The 20038-nt window shown below is 38.9% G+C and overlaps 1 protein-coding gene across 3 annotated transcripts in view; it reads left to right on the top strand.

Moving 5' to 3' along the window:
• rad54l (RAD54 like) overlaps nucleotides 1–20038 on the top strand; it is a 40822-nt gene that overhangs the window by 10262 nt on the left and 10522 nt on the right. For 2 of the 3 annotated variants that reach the window (XM_072574498.1, XM_072574499.1), the window contains 11 exons: nucleotides 1577–1712; nucleotides 3589–3658; nucleotides 5392–5680; nucleotides 6338–6462; nucleotides 10732–10882; nucleotides 11137–11263; nucleotides 11808–11882; nucleotides 12765–12904; nucleotides 13637–13747; nucleotides 15526–15649; nucleotides 19309–19387. In XM_072574498.1, coding sequence (XP_072430599.1) covers nucleotides 1577–1712; nucleotides 3589–3658; nucleotides 5392–5680; nucleotides 6338–6462; nucleotides 10732–10882; nucleotides 11137–11263; nucleotides 11808–11882; nucleotides 12765–12904; nucleotides 13637–13747; nucleotides 15526–15649; nucleotides 19309–19387 — 1427 coding nt within the window. Of the gene's footprint in view, nucleotides 1–1576; nucleotides 1713–3588; nucleotides 3659–5391; nucleotides 5681–6337; nucleotides 6463–10731; nucleotides 10883–11136; nucleotides 11264–11807; nucleotides 11883–12764; nucleotides 12905–13636; nucleotides 13748–15525; nucleotides 15650–19308; nucleotides 19388–20038 lie in introns of those variants that run through there. The other variant, XM_072574500.1, reaches the window with a different exon arrangement.

The raw sequence follows: 20038 nt of genomic DNA, 5'->3' as shown, positions 1-20038 counted from the left end.
CAAGAATTGAGCCACAGCAGCTCTTAAGATCAATTTCTGAGTGTGAAATTTAGGAATGACTATAAATATGGGATGCAGCTTTGGATGTATAAAATGACAAAATTGAGGTCAGGGAAGGGATGCAGAAACAAAGTGAGTGTTTTTGTTTAACTTTTTTTTAATTGAGGGTTCGTTAAATAGTTGTTTAATGGGTAGGAGTTGTTAAAATGGGTGGAGAAAAAAACAATAATGGAATTGTACTAGTTGGTCCATGATGCAACAGTTTATGTTCAATATGTTTGCTTACTAAAATGGCAATAAACAAGTTTATGGAGGTAAAGCAGTGGTCACTTAATTTGGGGCCTGTTTGGAAACCATGTATACAATGTCCGTCATTACACACGAGTAGTTTTAATTCAGGTTTTACCTGGGAATGTCGGTTGGAGATGTCTTATCAAGGGTAAAAACACAAGCGTATCATAACTTCTCCAAAACATGAATACATCTGTAATGTTTGAGCATTCAGTGCTATATACACATGTACAGCTGAACAAATATATCAGTTTGCCTAATATTTTCATCTCTAAGTTAGAAGATGGTAAGGTTTAAGATTGTTATTTAGTCAACTAATTCAAAACAATAGTAAGGAATTACAGATTGTCAGAGGAGCTATCTTCTCATCAGATATTAAACTGTGGTTCCATCTTTTGATGTTAAAGATCCCATGGCTGAATACAGAGAGGAACAAGTTACTCATCTGGTGTCCTGGCCAACATTTAAGTCTCAACAAACAACTGAATATCCATTTTATTCCTAGTCATGGAATGTTGTCAGCACAAAAAGGCTTGTGTTTATATATGTAATGGTCACTGCATTCATCTTAAAGTACTGAACCCAGTACTGGATGCTGGAAATTTGAAATAATATCTGATAATGCTGGAAATACTCAGACGTTCAGAGAGCATCTATGGAGAGAAAAACAGTAATAAAGGCCAATCAACATTATAGTGTGGAAACGGGCCATTAGGCCCAGCAAGTCCATACTGACCCTCCAAAGATTATCCCATTCTGACCCATTCCCCTACCCTATTACTCTACATTTCCCCTGACTACCTAACCAACACATCCCTGAACACAATGGGCAATTTAGCATGGCCAATTTGCCTAACCTGCACATCTTTGGACCGTTGGAGGAAACCCGTGCAGACACTGGGAGAATGTGCAAACTCCACGCAGGCAGTTGCCCAAGGCTGGAATCAAATCGGAGTCCCTAGTGCTCTGAGGTAGCAGTGCTAATCACTGAGTCGCCGTGCCATCCCCAAACATGATGTCACTTGACATGATGTCACTAAAACATGTTATTTTTCTAAAATTTAATTATTAAGGAGTTGTTTGGTATTTTTCTGACAATCATCCACATTTCAACACTTTCAGGATTGTTTTGTTATTAACCATAATTTCGAGGTACGTGAAGGTTGAATTTGCTCAAGGTACTGGTTGTCATTGTTCAAAGATGTTAAAGTGTATGAAAGCTTTACTTTTTCTGTGTTAAATTTGTATATTTAACTAATTTTTGCAATATTAACTAATATTTAAGGTTCCCTTGGGCTGAAGGCATTGGGAATTAAGCGTGCAGGAGCCAGGCGATCTCTTCATGATCCATATGAAGAAGATGCTTTGGTACTTTATGAACCTCCGCCTCTGAGTGCACATGACCAACTAAAAGCTGACAAGTGAGTAACTTCATTCTTCTTTTGACAGAGAATTTAGGAGTGTGGCCATATCCTGGTAATATCATCATCAACCTGATTGAGAATGCTTTGTGCAAGCAATCGACAATAGTGAGTAAAATTCGTGACAATTGATCCCTTTTCCTCATTTTGGCACATGGAACCTGTTAAATAGCTTATCTTCAAAATGTCTGATCTGTAGATCCATTCTCCAACTTGACATAAAAGCAAGGAGGGTGCAACATCTGTACACGTAACAGACTCCAAGAAGCAGCTGGTCACCAAAATTTTAGATGTCAGGGTTATAATTGTGCCTTAAACTGTACAATTTAGTTTGGGAAGACTGTTTCACCTCTTTCCAAAGAAGCATATTGTATTCTCCATTTTGCTAATAACATTTTGGAATGTGTGACAGAAACATTTTTTTAAAATCTGGTTTTGTCTAAGGAACATTTTAAAAATTCTGTCACGAGTCAAGAGTTTTTTTTTTAACCGCTACAATTAGTTTCTTATCCTAATTTTTCTCAACACTATTCAGTACAAATATTACAAATTTCACTGCTTGTTTCCTTGAGAGAGGAGCCACTCTAATTCCAACTCTGCCTGTATGATTGTTTAAGTCTGTCTAAGCCATGGGGTAAATAGCTATTTTCAAATATGGCAGACTATTCCAATCTGGAAATCCTGACAAAGTTCTTTAAATAACCCTGAAGACCAATGTTCAAACCTAATATTAAATTTTACAATTCTATAAAAAGTACCACAGCTTCCACAGTGTTAAGAAAGTCACAGAAGCAGTCCTTAAAAAGCAATTAAGTAGCTTAACATTTGCATTTTAATCTTTTGTTGCTTTGGTCTCAAAGAGAAAAATAGAAGAATTACTCCTGTAAATATGTGTTGTCATTATTATAGTCTTATTCATCTTTTGTTAAATAAATTTGCTTAATATCTTGAAATAAAGCCGGATGTTATGATGTTTTACAGTTTCTGGAAAGTGAAAGTTTGATTCTGTGGAAGTGCGTTTTAGTGGCTAAAATAACTTAATGCAGACTTTCAGATATATTAAGACCAATGTTTTTAATTTTGAAGAAACTGTTTTCAAAAGGGAGTCCTAATGTAAAATATGAAGTCTGAAACTGTTGAAGTCGTAATATAAAAAAACCTAAAAATGTGTTGGAATTCACTACTGTTCATGGATTTAAAATTGTCACCATGTCAGCTGTATAAATGATGGTCTTTCTTCATAAAGGACTTTAACAGTAAGAATGAAAGTAGAGAAATCTCAGATAAGGACATTGGCCTTGTACCCAAAATCTGACTTAACATAATTGTACTGATTTTTAAAAATTAAATAAGAATGGAAAGAAAGGATTCTAAACATATTAAATGAAACCTGATCATACAGATCTGGAGATATAGTTTTGAAAATCTTTAATACAACAAATATATTTGAAGTATTGAGACAGTAAAAGAATTAAAATTGCCTTGCAGAGCTCTTCTTACTGCTAATTTTAAACATGTAAATATCATTAAGAAAAATATATAAATAGTTACAAGAAATACAATAATGACGAGTATATGATAAGTAAGGAAGGTTGCCATAGTCCCAGAGTGCAGCTGTCATTAGACAGAGGCAAATGGTGGTGGTTTTACCTGAGGTTCTCCACATCTCAGGCAAAGGGAGGTGTTGAAAAGGTGAGACCTTCACGGTAACCTCAGTTGGTGCGGGAATTGAATTTGTGCTGTTGGCATCACTCTGCAACTTAAACCAGCTGTCCAGCCAGCTGAGCTTTTCTTCCAATATATTGAGTAACAATATCAAAATTGTGCAACATAATTACTGAAATACTGTTATTATGTTTTCTCCTGCTTTTGTCAGAGAGAAGCTACCAGTACATGTGGTGGTCGATCCTATCTTATCCTCTGTTTTAAGACCACATCAGAGAGAGGTGAGACATATTTTGATGTTAATGGCATTTGTGGATGACAAAATGTATTCTTTGAACTACCGTGCACATTAACATTAAATATTGCACTGCATAAATAAATGGACAAAACCTTAACTCATGGGATACTGGCATCAATTAAGTCCATCTTTATATGGGAACATAAAGACTATGATTAGAATAGGCCACATGACTGTAAGATCCTGGAATCAAATATCAGGAATGGTCCTGGAATAAAACAGTGAGAATGGGGGCTTCGCTTAAGCAGCAAGAGCAGGAAATTGTACTAGAGTGATGAGAGTGGAAGCTGAGATGCTCGACAGTGGCCATTTAATTTCCTGGAGGACACTTCAGGCTGGCCTGGCCAGTCTTTATTGCCATCCCTAACTATCCAGTGTAATGATAGATGTTCCCTGTTGGTTCTTTGACTAGTGGGTGAGATCTCCATCAGCCACACAAAATCAGGTCATTAATGTTACTTTGTGTTGAGAATCCAAGTTAAATGTTATGGTGTCTCAGATCTTTTGAAATGTCCTCCACTGCCATGAATCTGGCCATGTGCTTGTAGCTTCACTGTACTGTCCGTTGTTGATATTCACTCTGTCAACAGGAAGTGGTCCCCTGCAAAGTGAAAATAACTTGACTGGTCCAAACAGATTAGATTAGCTACAGTGTGGAAACAGGCCCTTCGGCCCAACAAGTCCACACCGACCCATCGAAGCACAACCCACTCACCTACATTAATCCCTTCACTTAACATTACGGGCAATTTAGCTTGGCCAATTCACCTAACCTGCACATTTTTGGACTGTGGGAGGAAACCGAAGCACCCGGAAGAAACCCATGCAGACATGGGGAGAATGTGCAAACTCCACACAGTCAGTCAGTCGTTTGAGGCGGGAACTGAACCTGGGTCTCTGGCGCTGTGAGACAGCAGCGCTAACCACTGTGCTGCCCACGGTATTTTTATTTTCACTTGTTCATGGGATGTTGGTGTTGCTGAACAGGCCACCATTTATTGCCATCCCTAGCTAGCTGGAGTCAAACACTGTGCTGAGGGTGTAGAGCCATTTGTAGACCAGACCAGATACGAATAGCAGATTTCCTTCCCTAAAGATCATTAGTGAATGAGATGGGTATTTACAACAATGCTGAGTGGTTACAAGTTGTTGTTAGGCTAGCTTTTTGTTCCAGAATTTGTAATAAATTCAGATTTCACCATCTGCTGTGCTAGGATTTGAACCCATGCCTCCAGAACATTTGTCTGAAATTCTGGATAGTTAGTCGCATGACAACTACACCACATCCCTTAACCTGATAGTAATCCATCCTGTCAGCTACAGAGATTTGTTGGCATAGAGAGATGAAATGGGAAGGGGTTTGCGGGGGAGAGTCAATGAAAAGCAAAAACAAATTCTAAAAACAGCTGAATAAATCTGAATATTCTACTCCCCTCAGGCTCTGTAACAAAAATGATCGGGGTGACCCGCTCCTGAATCTCTGGTGATGCAATTAACGACCTGACTATAAGTGGGTCTATGGGCATAGAATGAAGTTGGCACTTTACAACGTTACAAAGACCAGGCCTTAACTCCATCCTCCATCAGTCAGCAGATTAAGATTTGGATTTGATTAAAACCATGAATGTAGACGTGTATCTTTTCACTTAGGATCCCAAAAATAATTTCCTGCTTGTGGCTAGTGTAAAGTATTGTTAAATGATGTCTATCTTTTAGGGTGTGAAGTTCATGTGGGATTGTGTGACAGGTCGTCGTATTTCAAATGGCTTTGGCTGCATTATGGCAGATGAGATGGGACTGGGGAAGACATTACAGTGCATTTCCTTGATGTGGACGCTCTTGCGACAAAGCCCAGATGCCAAGCCGGAAATTGAGAAAGTCATTGTTGTGACTCCATCCAGTTTGGTGAAAAACTGGTATAATGAGGTTGAGAAATGGCTGGGAGGAAGGTTACACGCATTGCCTATTGACGGAGGAACTAAGACAGAGATTGACCAGAAACTAGGTGGGTAAATTTATATTTTTTTCTTTGTCAGTCAGTTGTTTGTCAAACTAGCTCAGCTTTATTTCTGGGTCAGGTTGTAATTTTGGACGGCGTATTGAATTAACTGGGGTTGGAGAACAGTCCTGAGGGTGTACTGTCTTTTAGGTGAAATGTTGGATCAAGATCCCCTCTATCCGTCAAGGTGGATTTGTTTTGAAAGCTTCAGTGAGATGATGGTATTCCAGAAAGCAGCAAATATTTCCGGTGGCTGGCCGGCATTTATTGGTTAATGAACAACTTTATTCACAGTAGGGATTTCCAGGCAAAAGAAGATTGCAAAGGCAATGAGGAATGAGGCCATGTTTACACACCAGAGTGAGGATTTTAAATTTGAGATGCTGGCAAACTGGAGGCTGATGTAGGTGAGCAAGGTCGATGAGTGAGTGGAACTTGGTGTAAGATAGGATACAAACAGCAGGGCTTTAGATTAAGTATACAGTTTTCCTCAACTATGAGAAGTTTTAAGGATGTAGCATCATACTGCAGGGAATTACTGATAAACCTCAAAGCTTCTGAATACTCAAAGTTGACAGATCTCCATTGTCATTTCCTGCTCTAGATAGCAATTTATATCCTGACTGACTTAACTTCATTGCCATCTTTTCTTTCTTTGCACAGCCACATTCATGAACCAGCATGGGTTACGAATTCCAACTCCAATCCTCATAATTTCTTATGAGACATTCCGGCTACATGCTGATGTGCTCTGCAAGGGTTCTGTCGGCTTGGTCATTTGTGATGAGGTAGAATACCATGTAACATAATTTTAACTTTCCAGTTATTCTACTAACTAAGTGCTGTTGTTTTTTGTGGAATCTGTCCAATTTGGGTCTGTTTGATGCTTGATCAGCAACATTAGCTTCTTAAATTCCTTGTAGTAACTGTGTCTCAATGTATGTATGTGATGGAATATACATAATTCACAGACTTACAAAACAAAAGGCAAGGTTGTTTGACACACTTGAATATGTCCCAGAGAGATGGATGATGACTAATGAAGGATTTCGATGAAGGGGGCAAAGGTGAGGTTGGTAAATTTGGTGATGGCATCAAGATTGGGAGGAAAGTAAGTTGTGAAGAGGACCTAAGGAGTCCACTAAAGGATGTAGATGGATTAAGTGAGTTCGTAAAGATCAGGCAAATGGAATATTTTATGGGAAAATGTGAAACTGTCCATTAAGCAGGAAGATTTTTCTTTTAAAAAACATTATTATCTAAATAAGAGATTGCAGGGAAAATTGTATGCGCAATTGTGGAAATTATGCTTCAGTAATGCAGGCCAGGGAGATCACATTTGGTCTACTGTATATGGTATTGATCTGTTTAGTTAAGGAAGGTTATAGATTCATTGGAAGCAGTTCAGGAAAGACAGACTTTACTCATACCGGGAATGGGTGATTTGTCTTCTGAAGACAGGTTGGATAGGCCAGTCTTGCATCTGCTAAGTTTAGAGTTGTAAGAGGCAGTGCTAATATTTAGGGTGGCTCAGTGGTTAGCACTGCTGCCTCACAGCGCCAGGGACCCGGGTTCGATTCCACCCTGGGATGATTGTCTGTGTGGAGTTTGCACATTCTTCTCATGTCTGTGTGGGTTTCCTCCCACAGTCCAAAGATGTGCAAGTGAAATGGATTGGCCATGTTATATTGCCCATACTCTCCAGGGAGGGGTGGGTTGGTTGGTTGGGTTAGCCATGGGAAATGCAGGGTTACAGCAATATGATAGGGGGTTGGGTCCGTGTGGGCTGCTCTTCAGGGGGTTGCATGGCCTGCTTCCATACTGTTGGGATTCTATGATTAATAATTGTAAAAGGCAAGTCCAAGATGGCGGTGGGGGCAGGGCACGAAGTGGTCAGGCTCCAGGGCCAGTCTACTCCAGCTTGCCTGGCCAGCAACATCCTCTTTTTAAAAAGAATTTCACTTACGTTTTGTATCAAATTCAGTTATATTCCTTTGCTGTGGTGAAGGAGAGGTGTTGTGAGGAGCTGCTGTGGCAGTGGTTCGGGCCCCATTTCCTTGTGGGCCTGGCAGCCACAGTTTGAACAATGACTTCAGCCTCCCCTGTGAAGGCAGCGTGGTGATTGCATTTCATCAGGTATTCGGACAGTCGCTTGGACAGCCCAGTCCTTCCTCCTTGTGACTCCATCCCATAACCACTTCAGAAACTCAGGAGCCAGGAAAGGAACAAAAAAAAAAGAACTTTGTCTTGACTTTTTCCCAGTTACTTATTTTTATAATTTCTGTAATTGGCACCAGACTTTGGTAACTTATACACTTTTCACTGTATTTTCATAAATACAAGTGACAGTAAATAACTATATACACTAATAATACATGTGGTCTGTAGACAAAACTGGGAGAAATGAACCACAGGGCCAATCAAAAAAGAACAAATATTCCTCCCCCACCAAGAACGTGGGACAGATATTTTGAAAGATGCGGTTCCTGTAATCACAGGCTGCTACTGGTGGTGAACTGTCTGGTGAAGTGGGAAGTTAGTCTGTCAGACGAGCTGAGGGCAGGGAAGAGTGAGCCTGCTAGTGATGGCGTAGTAAGCCTAGTGGGTGAGGCCATGTGGAGTGTAGACAATTTGCTGGGTGGGGCCAGTACAAACAAGAGTCTGCTGGGTGAGGGAAAAGGGATGGGGTAGAAGTGAATGGTTGTAAAGGGAAGGGAGGAGAACTGAGCGGTTCCAAAGAAAGAGGGAAGGGCGATGCCAAGGGGAGCCTGACTACCAGGGAGCTAGGAAAACTTGATATACTTTATTGTGCTTTTTATAAAGTCATTAAAAATAACTGTCACTAACTTATGACTGTTGTCTTGTGCCACTTTAAATACCATGTCCAGGAAATTTTTAGCTTTCCTTGTCTTTTGTGTCTTTAAGTTTAATGGAAGCTTGAAGATATTGATGAATTTGGCTTCTGTGAATCCAAATAGGCCATTTGTCAACATAAATTCAGAAGATAGTCAAGGGACGTAGGTAGGGGGGAAATACTTTGATTCCTGTTAAGAGGTGACTAAGGTTGAAATGAAAGGATATTTCCTCCTCTGGAAGAATCTAAAAGTAAGGGTCAGTGTTTGTGTGCTCTACAAAATAAGAATTGGAACATTTCCTCAAACTCATGAAGGCTAGCACTGCTGCCTCACAGTGCCAGGGACCCAGGTTCGATTCCAGCCTCAAACAACTGTGTGTGTGTGTGTGTGTGTGTGTGTGTGTGTGTGTGTGTGTGTGTGTGTGTGTGTGTGTGTGTTTTTCTTCCAGGTGCTCCAGTTTCCTGGCCATGCTAAATTGCCCATAGTGTTCAGGACTGCGTAGATTAGGTGCATTAGTCAGGTGTAAATGTAGACTTATAGAGTAGGGGAATGGGTCTGGGTGGGATAATCTTCTGAGGGTGAACTGGTTGGGCCTAATGACCGGTTTCCATACTGTAGGGATTCTATGAGAAGGTAGTGGAAGCAGAGGTAGATAGATATTTAATCTTATTGAATGGTGGAGTGGGCTCCAAACACCAAGTGGTCTTCACCTGCTTCTAATTCCTATGTTTGTAATTTATCACAAATTAACAATCCTGACATGTTGTTGCATCAGGGTTTAAATGATCAAGCTATGACAAGGTTTTGGTTCCCATTACTGTGTGTACTTTCCCATACTGATGAATTTTTCAATGCATAACATTTCCTGGTCTTCAGCCTAATATTATTAGCTTGTTCCCATATCGTCTACTCCAACTTGGGTAAATTTCAAGGTAAATTTGGGTAAATTTTAACGGTTCTATATGCCTCTAGAACTTCACTTTGAGGTATATTTTCTATATTGTTTGAAAAGAAACAGATTTTCTATATTGATTGCAAATAAATGTAGATTTTCTGTGTTGCAGAAGGTGGCCAGTTGATCTATTGAGTCTCTAACAACTGAAAATTGCTTACTTAGCCTAATCCCAATTTATAGCTCTTAGCACGTAGCCCAGATACACTGTGTTTTAATTCAATTTTTTTTAAAACGTATGAAAGATTTATGCCTCTATCATTCTTTCTGACAGTTGGTTTCAGACTCCCACTGCTCAGCTGAAAACATTCTTCTTAACTTCTTTCTATCAATTACTTTAAATCTCTATCATTTCCTCAGTGGGCTCTGTGTTAATAGCTGGCTCTTCCTTTCAACTATTCCTGGGCCCCTTAACATTCTCTAACTTTAATTAAATCTTCTTGTTCAAGGGATATTGTTTAAACAGCACTTATTCACAACTTATTTAAGTTCTACATCCAGCTGAGAAATTCAGAAACATCACATACAACTGATTATTCAGTCATAATATGTGCCTCAGTATTGGTTTCTATTTAGATTAGATTACTTACAGTGTGGAAACAGGCCCTTCGGGCCAACAAATCCACACCAACCCGCAACCCACCCAGACCCATTCCCTACATTTACCCCTGCCCCTAACACTATGGCCAATTCACCTAACCTGCACATTTTTGGACTGTGGGAGGAAACCAGATCACCCGGAGGAAACCCACGCAGACACTGGGAGAATGCACAAACTCCACACAGTCAGTAGCCTGAGGCGGGAATTGAACTTGGGTCTCTGGCCCTGTGAGGCAGCAGTGCTAACCACTGTGCCACCGTGCTGCCCACATTTAGTGTGCAGCAAAGCTAATGTTTCATTAAGGTTTGGTATGCTGTGGGTTGTGTGCATGTGGTTTGATAGATTTTCTAAGCTGTGTGCTCATAGCAGAAGTGCAGATATTTGAGAATAGATTGCAAGATGGTAAGGATATCCAAGAAGTATATTGTTATATTTTGCTATACGTATGTTTCATTGACCTGTGAGAAATAAGTTTGGCAACTGTTTGGGTGCACTGTAAGCTCTGTGCCTTTCTAAAATTAAACATTTCATTTGATAAGTATTAAATTATTCTATATTTTTGCAAATTCTAAAAAGTAAAAACATGTTAAAGCCTAATAGAAATGTATAAGTGAAAACTTAGCCCAGGTTTCTTTTATTCACATCACAGGGCCACAGGTTGAAGAATTCAGACAACCTGACCTACCAGGCTCTGAACGATCTAAAAGCTAAACGACGTATATTGATCTCAGGAACTCCAATTCAGAATGACCTCCTGGAGTACTTCAGTCTTGTACATTTTATTAATGCAGGAATACTTGGTATGTATTTGTTTCCATTGTATGATTTGCACAGACCTGATTCAATTGAAATTAGACCTTTCGACTTCTGTTGGTATTTTGCATAGCTGCAAAGTTCGGTCTGTGATTGGTTTGCTGGCTCACTGTGTAACTGAATGGTAGATTTCTGTATGACTCCACATGAGAGACGTTAAAAATTAATCTAGTACCTGCAAATTCACCACATTGCAAGTTAATTCCAAAGCTAGTTAATAATTGTCTGAACCTTTCTTAAGGAACTGCACAGGAATTTAAAAAGCGATTTGAATTGCCTATCTTGAAAGGCCGAGATGCAGATGCAAGTGACAGTGAAAGACAGCATGGAGAGGAGAAACTAAAGGAGCTGATCAGCATTGTAAATAGGTAAAGGAACAGATATGTAAGCAAATAATGATTTGGGAAGTGAATTATGATGTTATGTCAGGGTAACTTCTAAATCTTTGTTTGTATTTGTTCTTGTGATGTGAGTGATACTGGCAAAGTCATATTTATATCTTATCCTGTGTAGTTTGAGAAGAAGATAGTGGGTAAGTTGCAGTTCATCCATTGTTCATTCCACAATGGCATTAAAGACTTCCTTCATTTTATTTCTGACAATGAAGTGATGACATCAAATATCTTGCAAAGGAATTTGGAAGTGATCGTGTTCTCACGATTTGTTTTTGTTTTTGTTTTTGTTCGTGATAGCGATAGATATTACAGAGGAAATAGGTTCTGAAATCTATGGATATGAAATATGTTCAAATGTGTCTTTTTCATGTTTTTAAAAATTCCTTCCTCATTTTCTTGCTATTACATATGTGTGGTCTCAGTTAATGGGTTAAATCTGGGTTAACAAACTGTGTCTTAATTTAGATATGCACTGTTTGATTGTTTGTCTGACTTATTGCACAAATACACATTTTAGGTGTTTAATTCGAAGAACATCGGATATTCTTTCCAAATACCTGCCAGTGAAGATTGAGCAGATTGTCTGTTGCAGGTGATTTCTCAAATTTAATTTTTCATATATTTAGTTATAATATGCTTAATCAAAATCCCTTTGTGCAAAAACAGTTGACCTACTTGTGTCAGTTTAAGTTCTTCACATTGACTCAGCATGTCTGAACTAGGTCAAAGAATATTCCTTAGCTTTGACAAACAAGTAAACAGCAAAGTGAGAAAAGGGTGTTTTGCAGTGACACACAGTAGTATTAGACTCCTTCTGCATGCAGTTTAAGTCAGTGAATCCAAGGAAGATGGACTGGTTTCGGAGATGCACAACAAAGATTCACAAGGACAATTCTGCAGCTGAAAGAGTAAATTGTGAAGCTAGTTTGCGTAAGCATGATTTGTAATCCTTTGTGTTTAGGAGGTGAAAATGGTGCAATCAAGATTTCTAAAATAATTCGGAGATTTAATAGAGTAGGCACAGAGAACTTTATTTCCCTAATTTTTGGGATGGGTGTTCAAAAGTAAACAGGAATAATCTTATGGTGAGCATCGTCATAGGAATTAGTGCACTATAACAGGTACAGCTGTTCCAATCAGTTTTTTTTTTAACCTGCTGAATAACCTCTCTTTTGTGAATATCAAGGGAATGCTTCTATGAAAGAGAGGTTAAAGTTAATTTGAGGAAGCTCAACTCTGCATGTATAACTCAATGTGCTCATTAAGAAGCCTTTTGCTATAAGAACTGTAATTTGACAATTAAAATATATTTATTTCCCCCTTAAGAAGATAGCTGCTTTAGTCATTGGAGTCTGTTTTCTTCAAGACATCTTTGCCTCCAAGGGGAAAGTGTAAAAATAATTGAGTGAATCTGCATGTCTCCTGCCACATGTCCTTCAATAACTTTAATTAAACATTTTCCTGTATTCTTCAGACTCACGCCTCTGCAGTCAGAGTTGTACAAGCTGTTCCTAAAACAAGCCAAGCCAGCAATAGAAATGGAACAAGCTCACAGTGGGAAGATGAGCGTCTCCTCTCTATCTTCAATTACTTCACTAAAGAAGCTTTGTAACCGTGAGCAGAAAAATTATTGGATTTTGACTTATTGTATTTCTGTTTGAATGTCTGAAAATGTTAGATTTCTGCAGTATAATTATTATGTTTCAGTTAATTGACACTCTACTAATGTATGTCTTTAGATCAATTTGCTTTTAAGTGAAAAGCAAAGCTTAAAAAAGATGGTTCAAACCAACCAGGTTAGCAAGGCAGTCAGTGAAAAAGACACAATTTTGGTTTTGAGTTCCTTCACGAGAATGAAATACATGAAGTAATTATACAAAGATTTTGGTTTCAACATGAGGTGCAGGCAAAGACGGTAGGAAAAGGTAACAGCTTAGCATGAATGAGGATTCAAGAGAGCATTGAACATTGTAGTAGAACACAGTCATTGTAGCATCAGAAAAATAAAGAACATCCATCACTGAATTTGCTACTTTTGTGTGCACCAAGATCCCGCTTGACTGTTTGCAGATGCAACTCTCCTAAAGTTGCTGGGTTGGACTGGTGACAATAAGCTTGCTGGACATTTCAATAATTGCTTATGCTACAATGTCCTGGAAGTAGTTTACCTCTGATAGTGAATGTCAAAAAGTAGAAATGAAAATTTGAAAAGTAAAATTGTACAGAAATAAGGATGCGATGTGGTCACACCTTAAAGGATGAAGATAACTAATGAGTAATTATTTTTGAGTGAAGAAGACTGCCATTTCTGTTTTTTGCTAATACTCTATTTTCATTTTGGCCTAGACCCAACATTGATCTATGAAAAATGTGTGGAAGGTGAGGAAGGATTTCAGGGAGCACTCAATCTCTTTCCATCAGGATATAGCACAAAATCTGTGGAACCTCAGTTGTCTGGTAAATCTTTAAGTCTAAATCTGACTAAGTATTTTTTTCACCCTATGATCTGTATGTCCTTGTTTAATATGATGTGTTTGAGCTGCTCATAAACTAAGCTTTTCACTGTATTTAAGTGCACTTGACAATAAATAAATCAAATCCGATTTTTAGCTTGGAGAAAATCCTTTCTTAACTCAGAAACTGAAAGAGAGGTCAGATTTCTTTAGTAGCATCTAACTTAAATATGTTTCAAGAATTTGCTTTGTGTAAAGATTGCCATTCCTAATAATTGTCCAGTTATTATGCTGTAAAGCTTGCATGTTGAGGATCAAATAAGGATATGAATTGGCTTGATAGTTGGGCCCCAATGATTGAATGGATTGATAACAATTTTGTCTAGAAGAAAGGTGACTTGGGCAAGATGCTTTCAGCTGTTCTGAGTGCATGGAGTTCTCTCTGAATATTCTGCATATTTCTTCCATTGTCTTCCTTGGAATGTCCTGAATTCACCAGTTTTGTAAAGGAACATGTTTGGAAGCAAACTAATAGGAACTTGGCCAAGAACTTACGAGTGACTCTCTAGATACAAGCCTGGCATTAAGTATTGTTTCTTCATTTGACAAAAATGTTTGATGATGAATGTTTGTTGTGGATTCTTCAGTGCAATTGTGTATCCCAAAGTACTGCAGATTGATGATGTAATCACCCATTTGAAAATAAACTACTTAAAAATACTTTATTTCCTGGTGAGAACAGGTCAGTGCAGAATAATTAGAATATTTTTCCCTCTGATTAGTTTTCTAGGATTAGTGTTATTGGGATGATCATCATCATCATCTGTCTTAATAAAGGCTCAAGAATTAATGTCTCTAATCTTCTCCTATTTTCATGCTCATAACCTGTGTTCTTTTTATTTAAATCAAATATTTAGCGAACTCCCTTTTTCAGTGCTTGACTACTTCAGTGGCCAGAAAGGCCATGGGACTTGAAACATTAACTCCTATTTGCACTTGACAGATGCTACCTGACCTGCTGAATTTCTCTCACAATGTCTGTTTTTGTTTCAGTAACCATACAGGGAATTCATACTGTAATGACCCCTTTGACAAAAGCCCTCTTAATTCTGATTTTCAAACTTTTAATAGTGATCCTGAATATGTCTTCCTTCTGTTACTGATTCAGTACTTAGTAGAAGTGATCTATGTTTATTCTCCTAAACTTTTCACATACTGTGAGCATTAGCAACTTTTCCACCCCAACTGATATTGGGGTTAGGTCCAGCTGTAGCAAGAATCCCCAATAAATATTCACTTGCAAACATTTTTGTCCAAAGTAAAAATGGTGCCCCTTTAGAAAGGCTGTCTTTGCTATGGTAAAACTTTATTTTTTGCACCATTTCAGCCATTGAATGCTGTTGTTTACCCACTTGCACTGCTGCACTGTACTGAATGCTGTACCAGCCTGCATTACACTCAGGAAAAGTGATGCACAAGTAGTGGATTCCGGGTGGAATTTTTAACGATATTCTATTTCTGAATAAACAAAACATGACCTGTACCTTTCCCATGGGAATTTCCTATAACTATTTTCAGAAAAAAAACCATGAATTAACTAGATTTCACCTGTTTTTCTCTCCCTGGGTTACTCCCCTATGTGTAAATCTGACCTTGAGGAAAATCTGGGGCCAGATAAGCATGTATAGTATATGGATTACTTTATTTTAGTAATTAATCCATAGAATGGAAAGTATGCTTCTAATAAAATAATGTAAATTTTTCTGTGTTTTCTCGTTTCAGGCAAGATGCTCACCCTTGATTATATTTTGGCCATGACTCGAAGTACTAGCTCTGATAAGGTGGTGCTAGTATCAAACTACACCCAGACTCTTGATTTGTTTGAGAAGCTCTGCAGAGACAGGAGGTAGGTTGTGTAGGTTGTACAACATTGCAAATATCCTACGTAGCTGATGTATTGAAGCACTTTCCATCTCTTGTGTATTGTGGATAAGAGAGGAACTTTCAAGTTTTAACCATAGAAACCAAATCCTAGAACATTAGTCCGAGTATTCTGAGAAAAAAAGCTCCTGGAATTTAGTCAGTTGACTTAGCTGAAAATGATGATTTCTGTGATTGCAAATGGTTCTTGAAACCACAGATTTCGGATTCAGAGGTGAGTTTGTTCAATTCTGCTTCCTCTCTCATACTACAAGATCATATCAAAAAATCACTTTGGTGTTTGTGATGTCAATCTTTGGCCTTTTGAGTGCTGATCCCAAATTTGGCTGCCTGAATTTTAATCCTATTCACTTTACAAACTCCCTAACCTACGTTGCTGAGCCAGTTCAGAAATGCAGATTAATTTAAAGATTTTCACCCTTGTTTTCCAATCCATTCACAGCCCCTCTGCTGTCTCATTCTGTAACCTTCACAAGCCCTATAATTTTGGCAGCTGTGCATCTTATTGTCTAGACCTTAACATCTGGAGTTTGTTCTCTCGCTCTCTTGCTATCACAGAACATTACAGCGCAGTACAGGCCCTTCGACGCCCGATGGTTTCACAGTTCAGTGTAACAATCTAAAGCCCATCTAACCTACACTATTCCGTTATCATCCATATGTTTATCCAATTACCATTTAAATGCCCTTAATGTTGGTGAGTCCACTACTATTGCAGGTAGGGCATTCCATTCCCTTACTACTCTGAGTAAAGATCCTACCTCTGACATCTGTCCTATATGTATCACCCCTCAATTTAAAGCTATGTGCCCTTGTGCTAGCCATCTCTGTCCATCCTATCTAATCCTCTGATCGTCTGTATGCCTCTAATAAGTCACTTCTTAACCTTCTCCTCTCTAAAGCAAACAGCCTCAAGTCCTCAGCCTTTCTTCATAAGACCTTTCCTCCATACCAAGCAACATTCTGGTAAATCTCCTCTGCACCATTTCCAATGCTTCCACATCCTTCCTATAATGCGGCGACCAGAGCTGTATGCAATACTCCAAGTGCAGCCGCACCGGAGTTTTATACAGCTGCAACATGACCTCATGACTCAGAAACTCAATCCCTCTACCAATAAAAGTTAACACGCTGTATGCCTTCTTAACAACCCAATCAACACTGGGTGGTGACTGTCAGGGATCTATGCACGTGGACACTGAGATCCCTCTGCTCATCCACACTACCAAGAATCTTACCATTAGCCTAGTACTCTGTATTCCTTTTACTCCTTTTCCATATTAAACTCCATTTGCCACCTCTCGATCCTGCTCTGCAGCTTATCTATATCCCTTTGTAATCTGTGACATTCTTCTGTACTGTCCACAACTCCACTGACTTTTGTGTTATCCGCAAATTTACTAACCCATCCTTCTACGCTCTCATCCAGGTCACTTATAAAAATGACAAACAGCATTGGCCTCAAAACAGATCCTTGCGATACACCATTAGTAACTGAACTCCAGGATGAACTTTTCCCATCAGCCACCACCCTCTGTCATCTTATAGCTAGCCAACTTCTGATCCAAACTGCTAAATAACCCTCAATCCCATGCCTCTGTATTTTCTGCAATAGCCTACTGTGAAGGACCTTATAAAATGCTTTACTGTCGCTCTCCCTCTCTTGCTGTTTCTGTATCCAAAGGCACAATTATGTTGCCAAATATGACATGCAACTATTTACATTCTAATACAAGCTACAAGGGATTCAATAAGTTTAAATACCACGGCAGGGGGTTTGGTCTGAGAACTGAACGGACCCCCTATTACTTTGGCAGGAAGACCTTAGATGGTAATTTTCCATTGCACCAAGGCAACAGTTGGCCCTAGCTTTAGTGCAGCCCTCAACATGTAGTCCTAGACCTTATAATGTGCCAGTCTGCAACACTTGGTCAAGGTCAACTCTTCATATTGGAAAACCGAGAGGTTCGGGCAGACCAAAGAATGTCTTCTGCCTGGCACAGTTAATGTCTGTCTCGGTGTGCATCATGGAGCTTCTTGGGGCAAACCACAACAAAAATCACTGCATCCCTGTCCGGACCTTGCTTGCAAAGGCACGTTCTCGAAGGAGATGCATGACAGTCTGTTCCCCGCTGCCGTTTTGAGGGTAGTGTGCGGTGGTGGAGAGAGTCTGGGCATACATGAAGGATTGGAGGGGTAGTGCACTTCTCACCATCTGCCAAGCTACATCTTGGTGCTTGTTGGAAAGTTCCGATGATGAGGTGTTCTGCCAAATGACTTTGACCGTCTGCTTTTCCCACAGGGTCTCAAGGACGTTAGTGTTACTGCTGCCTGATAGATTGGAGTCAAAGACGTTTCCTTTGCTAATTTTCCCACAAGGGACAGTTGATATAGAATGATTCAATTTCTTGGAGTGTTCCATGGCAACAAGACCAGGCCCACCCTATCCCTAATCCCAACCCTATCACATCAGGTCAGGTAGAACTTCATTACGTAGTGACAGTTAGTGTTTGTGTATTGAAGGTTTATGCACAGCTTGATGCAGCTGCTCACAAAGGCAGCCATCAGGATGAAACTGCAAAGGACTACAAAGTGCAAATTATTTCCTCATTTATGGAAATGATAGGATTTGGATTTATAATTTTAAAATAAAATTCTGACAAAAATGGGAAAGTGAGAAGAAAAGGGGACAAGTAGGAGTTTTTAAATAAAACTGGAGAAAATACTGTTTCTTGTGGTAATTTAAAGATAATATTACTATGATGAAGATTCTGAGGGATTTTGACAGGGTGGATTCAACTATTTCTCTAATCAACCTGTTCAGAGATGTTATTGCACCCTTCTAGAGCAGGTATGATTTGAGCCCAGGCCTCCTGGTTCAGAAGTAGAGACCCTACCACTGCACCACAAGAGGGCCAAAGGAGAATCGTTTTTCTTAGTGTTTGAGTATTTGGAATTTCCTTCCTCAAAGGGCAGTGGAAGAAGAGTCCTTGAGTATTTTTAAGGCAGAGATAGACTCCTGATTGCCAAGACAGTGAAGCGTTATCATAGGTACCAGAAACGTGAAGTAACCTGATCGGCCGTAACCTTACTGAATGGTTGAGCAGGCTCTGTGGCACCCAGAAGCCTACTCCTGCTCCTACGTTGTGTGTTTGTACATATTGCTTTGTTACGTTAATAAGAGGATTTGATTCAGCATGGAGTATTTGAGCTGAAACCTTCATGGGAGATTGAGGGATATTAAAGTTGCCAACAGTCTGAGGATTACAGTGAAACAATCTATTTTGAGTGGCAAGGCAATAAAAGCAAACAAGTAATTGTGATGCAGAATCTAAAGTTGTGTGGGTAACATGATATATTGTTACTAGATTACAGCTTTAGTGACAGTGACATTATATATTATACAATGTGTGTTATAAAAAGAAAAATGAGACTGACAGTATCCCTTTGGTTTATGTCTGTTTTAGGAAAGCTGTTTTTATTTGCTATTGTTTTACAGATCACATTACAGATGTGTGTTAATACTGTAACTGAATGAGCGGTTGAATATTTGTTTGTTCTTTAGTTTTTTTTTGTTTCTTTCTGAGCCAAGTATAACTTTTCAATGTGTTTTCCTTCTGTCAGATACCTGTATGTTCGATTGGACGGTACCATGACAGTGAAAAAGAGGGCTAAAATTGTGGAACGCTTTAATAATCCCACAGTAAGTAACAGCACCGTCTTTTTGCAACATTTTATTGACCCTAGGTAATTGCAGATTCCTTTGCGTGGAGCTAATGTACCATACAACTTTAAATTGAAAGCAATGTGGTAGTAACAAATTATGGAGTTGCTTTATCTAGATACAGATGTTTTGTGAGAAGATTGTGAAGTATCTATTCATTGACACTTAGTAAGCCTCTGAAAACAATACTTGATGCAAAGTAAATATTAAGCTAACCTACATCTTGTTTCAGGCTGGTGTGGTATTAGAGATTCCGTATTTTCAAGAGATCAAGTTCCTTTATAAGGAAATGTTCACATTAGTAAAATGGAGCTGTGGTTAAAAGTATTCATATCATTAACATTAGTTCAAGGTCAGCCAATTCTTGTGACATCCTTACCACACTGCCTCAATGAGATGTTGGGTGCTAGCTAGTTTTCTCTGCAATGAAATTGGTGATTTTCCTTTATTACAAAAATTAAGTCGTGATATTTTGAATACGTTTTAGCAAGGATAAGCTTTTTTTTAAAGTGAGGCAACTATTGCAGACATGTGATAGATTATCTAGTTAAATTTCCTAAATAATTTATCATAGGATTCTTAAACACTATTGTGCTAAAAAGTTTGGAGAGTCTGAATCAGTGCTCTTAT

Source organism: Chiloscyllium punctatum, chromosome 7, assembly GCF_047496795.1.
Source record: "Chiloscyllium punctatum isolate Juve2018m chromosome 7, sChiPun1.3, whole genome shotgun sequence".
NCBI lineage: Eukaryota > Metazoa > Chordata > Chondrichthyes > Orectolobiformes > Hemiscylliidae > Chiloscyllium > Chiloscyllium punctatum.
The sequence above is the reverse complement of the archived record's forward strand: the minus strand, read 5'-3'. Positions and strand labels throughout refer to the sequence as shown.